Source organism: Myotis davidii, unplaced genomic scaffold (genome assembly GCF_000327345.1).
Source record: "Myotis davidii unplaced genomic scaffold, ASM32734v1 scaffold430, whole genome shotgun sequence".
Taxonomy (NCBI): domain Eukaryota; kingdom Metazoa; phylum Chordata; class Mammalia; order Chiroptera; family Vespertilionidae; genus Myotis; species Myotis davidii.
In genome coordinates this window covers 1,184,756-1,188,892 of record NW_006285247.1, presented here as the reverse complement: position 1 = coordinate 1,188,892, position 4,137 = coordinate 1,184,756, and the positions used below count along the sequence as shown (strand labels likewise).

Below are 4,137 nucleotides of genomic sequence, written 5' to 3'. Positions count from 1 at the left end.
TAGATAAATGGGGATGGAAAGAGCCTTTGCTTTGGGTGATGGGTGCATGATGCAGTATACAGATGATATTTTGATGAGTTGTACACCCTAAACCTGTATAGTTTTATGAATCTGTGTCATCCCAATAAATACAATTAAAAATGATGGTGAATTAAAATAGTATACTAGTATCTATTTAACATAAAATTAAACTTCCCAATTAAAAGAGATTTGCAGACTGGATAAATAAATGTGTTCTAACTATTGACTTACGGATACAAATTGTTGAAAGTAAAGGAATAAAAAAAGATATGTAAATAGAAACCAAAAGGGAGCTGGAGTGTCTATACTAAAATAAGTCTGAATACACTTAAGATAAAAATTGTTATGGGAGATACAAGAAGGATATTATATAATGACTAGAGGCCTGGTGCATGAATTCGTGCATGGGTGGGGTCCCTCGGCCTGGCCAGCGATCAGGCTGATTGGGGCTGCTGGCTGGGGAGGGACTGTCGGAGTGCTCCGGAGCGTGTCCGGTCCTTTCACCCAGTCCCAGTCGGCCAGACCCCAGCAGCAAGCTAACCTACCAGTTGGAGTGTATGCCCTCTGGTGGTCAGTGCGCATCATAGGGACTGGTTGAGCAGTTGACTGAACAGTCAGCAGATCTTTCAGATACTTAGCACAGTGGTTGGCAAACTGCGGCTCACGAGCCACATGCGGCTCTTTGGTCCCTTGAATGTAGCCACGAAGTTTCAATCGCACTGTATGTGTGCACCCGCACGTGGTATTTTGTGGAAGAGCCACACTCAAGGGGCCGCAGTTTGCCGACCACTGACTTAGCATATTGTACTTTTATTATATAGGATAAAAGGGTCAATCCATATAAAAGATATAACAATTATAAACTTGTATGCACTTAACACAACAGCAAAATACATGAAGCGGAAACTGACAGAATTGAAGGGAGAAATAGTTCAACATTAATAGTTGGAAACTTCAATATCCTACTTTCAGTAATGCATAGAACAACTAGATAGATGATGATCAAGGAAATAGAAGACTTGAACATCACTATAAACCAACTAGACCTCAAAGACTACAGTTAGAACATTCTACCTAACAACAGTAGAATACACATTTTATTAAATATCTTTCATGAATAAATTGCACATTTCTTCATTGCCTATCTGATAACAGATCCCAGGTGGTGAGTGGGATGATCGTGACATTTAATAAAATATGCCATGTTATTTATTAGTAATAATGGCAGTTTAATGGAAAAAATCAGAAAATGTTAAAACTAATTCTAAAACTCTTTAAAAATATTCTTTCCTCCAAGTTAGCATTGAGAATCTTTTAATGCTCATTCATTATTTTTTCTCTCGTTCTGTTTATTTTTAATGGGAAAATATTCAATATTTTATTTTAATAAAGTAATTTTACTAATTTTTAATAAGATGCAGTAATTTTAATACATTTTAGAACGATAATAGCTATTTTTCTGGTAGGGAAATTTTTAGTTTTCTTTTTTAATATGATAAAAACTAGGTAGCTTTTTACATTTATCTGAAAAGAGAAACGTTCATGTAGCAGAACTTTTTTGAGCTTGTAGATCAGAGGTTCTTTATATTTTCAAAGGAATTTGTATGGGATACAAGTTAAACTTGAAATTTGTGGCACATGTTAATTTCTTTCAGGAGAAGGAAGCCAACACCCTTTTGGAGCCATGAATATTGTCCGAACTCCATCTGTTGCTCAGATTGGAATTTCAGTGGAATTATTGGACACTTTGGCTCAGCAGACTCCTGTAGGTAATGCTGCTGTATCCTCAGTTGACTCATTCACTCAGGTAATGCAATGCACATTTTATTATTTTCTAAAGTAATTAAAAAATTCTATTTTATACTTTAAAAATTAGCCTGGTGGTAGGAAACATGTAAAAATGAAGGTAAACGTACAGGGTGGGGCAAAAGTAGGTTTACAGTTGTGAGTATGTGAAGCAGTTTATTCTTGTAGTATTATTTGTTATTCATTGTATTATTTTCCATAAGAACAACTATAAACCTACTTTTGCCCCATGACAGAAGTTATTGGCTTCCATGGATATTTTCAGTTCACCTTCTTTCTCTATAGGTATTTTACAATTTGTAAATGCTTTTATGAGACTTAATGTTTTTATGGTGATAAAAATAGGTTTACTTACACATTTTTCTCTTTTCCTTTCATAATTAGCATGCTAGACTGTGAGAATATATTTGCGAGCCTGATAAGCAAGATGCCTGTCCTCATGGAACTTAAAGGGGTATAATTCTATGAGGGTTGATTTTTAACCTCTGTATGACAAAGGCCTTAAGGGGAGGAGGATCCAGACAGAGGTTTAGCAAGTACAAAGGCCCTGAGGTAGAAATCTGTTATGTTTGAGGAATAACATGAGGGTTTTTGTGGCTGTAGTACTGTGAGCAGAAGTGAGACTTGGGAGATGAGGTTGGAGATTATGGGTGAGATTGTTGCAGGATAAATCATATGGAACCTCATTGTCTTTTGTAAGAACTTATATTCTGCTTGGAGGAGAAAATATAGGAAAGAGAGTTTTAAGCAGAAGAGTAATATGATCTAACTTACTTTTTAAAAATATGTATATTTTTATTGATTTCAGAGAGGGAGAGAGCGATAGAAACATCAGTGATAAGAGAGAATCATTGATTGGCTACCTCCTGCCTACTGGGGATTGAGCCTGCAAACTGAGCATGTGCCCTTGACTGTAATCGAACCTGGGACCCTTCAGTCTGCAGGCCAACATTGTGTCCACTGAGCCAAACCAGCTAGGGCATAGCTTACATTTAAAAGGATCACTTTTGCATCTTTGGAAACTAGTGGGGCAAAGATATAAGAAGGAAGATCAGAATTCTGGGAACTCTTGTGAAAAATCTATATGAGAGATGATAATGACTTGAACCAGGGGGGTATAGGAGGTAGAAAGTAATTGATTTCTGGAGATAATTTGAAGATGGAGCCAGTAGTGTTTCATGGTAGGGATCACATGTGAGGTCTAAGATAAAGGGGGACATTAAATTATTGCTCCAAAGATGTTGTCTTGAGGAATGGAACACAGAAATATTGTGAAAAGTATGGGGCTGGGAATGGAATCAGGAATTGGATTTTGGTCGTACTGTGTTTGGATGTCTGTTAGATATCCACTTCAGATGACAAGTCTAGAGTTCAGAGAGAGGTCTGGGATAGAGATCAACATTTGGGAGTCATCAGTACAGAGATGGTATTTATAGTTGCAGAGGTGCGATCACTGGAGAAGTAACTGTAAATAGAATAGTTGGCCAGTGACTGAGCTCAGGGCCATTTCAAAGTTGTGAAGCTTAAGAGATGAAGAGAAATAAAAGGAGTAGGTTGAATGAAATAGGAGAAGACCTAAAAATTTTGGAAGCCAATTTGGATATGCCAAAGAGAAGTCATAAAGTACTTCTTTTAAAGTGAAAAGGTGAAAGTTCTTTATTTAATAAAGGACAGAAATCATATGCTGAGGTGGCTAAGATCTGTGGTAAGAATGAATGTTTTATCTGTGAAATTGCCTAATTTATAAATTAAGCTTTATCAGGTATATATGTATAGGGAAAAAATCATAGTATATATAGGACTTGATACTATCTGAAGTTTTAGACATCCACTGGGGATCTTGGAATTTAGCACCTGTGGGTAAGGCAGGACTACTGTATTTGAACTTTTTTATAAAGCATATGCATTTTTTATTAAATATTTTATTACAATATATATATTAAGTATACAGAAAAGTACATTCCACAAATATTTATTGTGTACTCACTGTGTGCCAGGAAAGTTTTTTCTGGTATATTACTTGTCTTTTAATATAGTTTATAGTTTCTTTTGCATAGACACTATATATATATATTTTTTAATGAGAGATTTACTTTTTTTAATGTATTTTAAAAAAATCCTCACCTGAGGATATGTTTATTGATATTAGAGAAAGGAAAGGAGAAAGAGAGAGAAACATTGATCTGAAAGAGAAACATTGATTGGCTGCCTCCCATATGTGCCCAGATGGGACCAAACCCACAACCTGTATATGGGATGATGCTCCAAACCACTGAGCCACACCAGGCAGGGTGAGACATAATATATTTT

General features: G+C 35.9%; 1 protein-coding gene across 2 annotated transcripts in view; it reads left to right on the top strand.

Moving 5' to 3' along the window:
• LOC102764787 (chromosome unknown open reading frame, human C11orf73) overlaps nt 1-4,137 on the top strand; it is a 27,703-nt gene that overhangs the window by 20,479 nt on the left and 3,087 nt on the right. For both annotated transcript variants that reach the window (XM_006755876.2, XM_015558836.1), the window contains exon 3: nt 1,677-1,828. In XM_006755876.2, the coding sequence (XP_006755939.1) occupies nt 1,677-1,828 (152 nt within the window). The remainder of the gene's footprint in view (nt 1-1,676; nt 1,829-4,137) is intronic.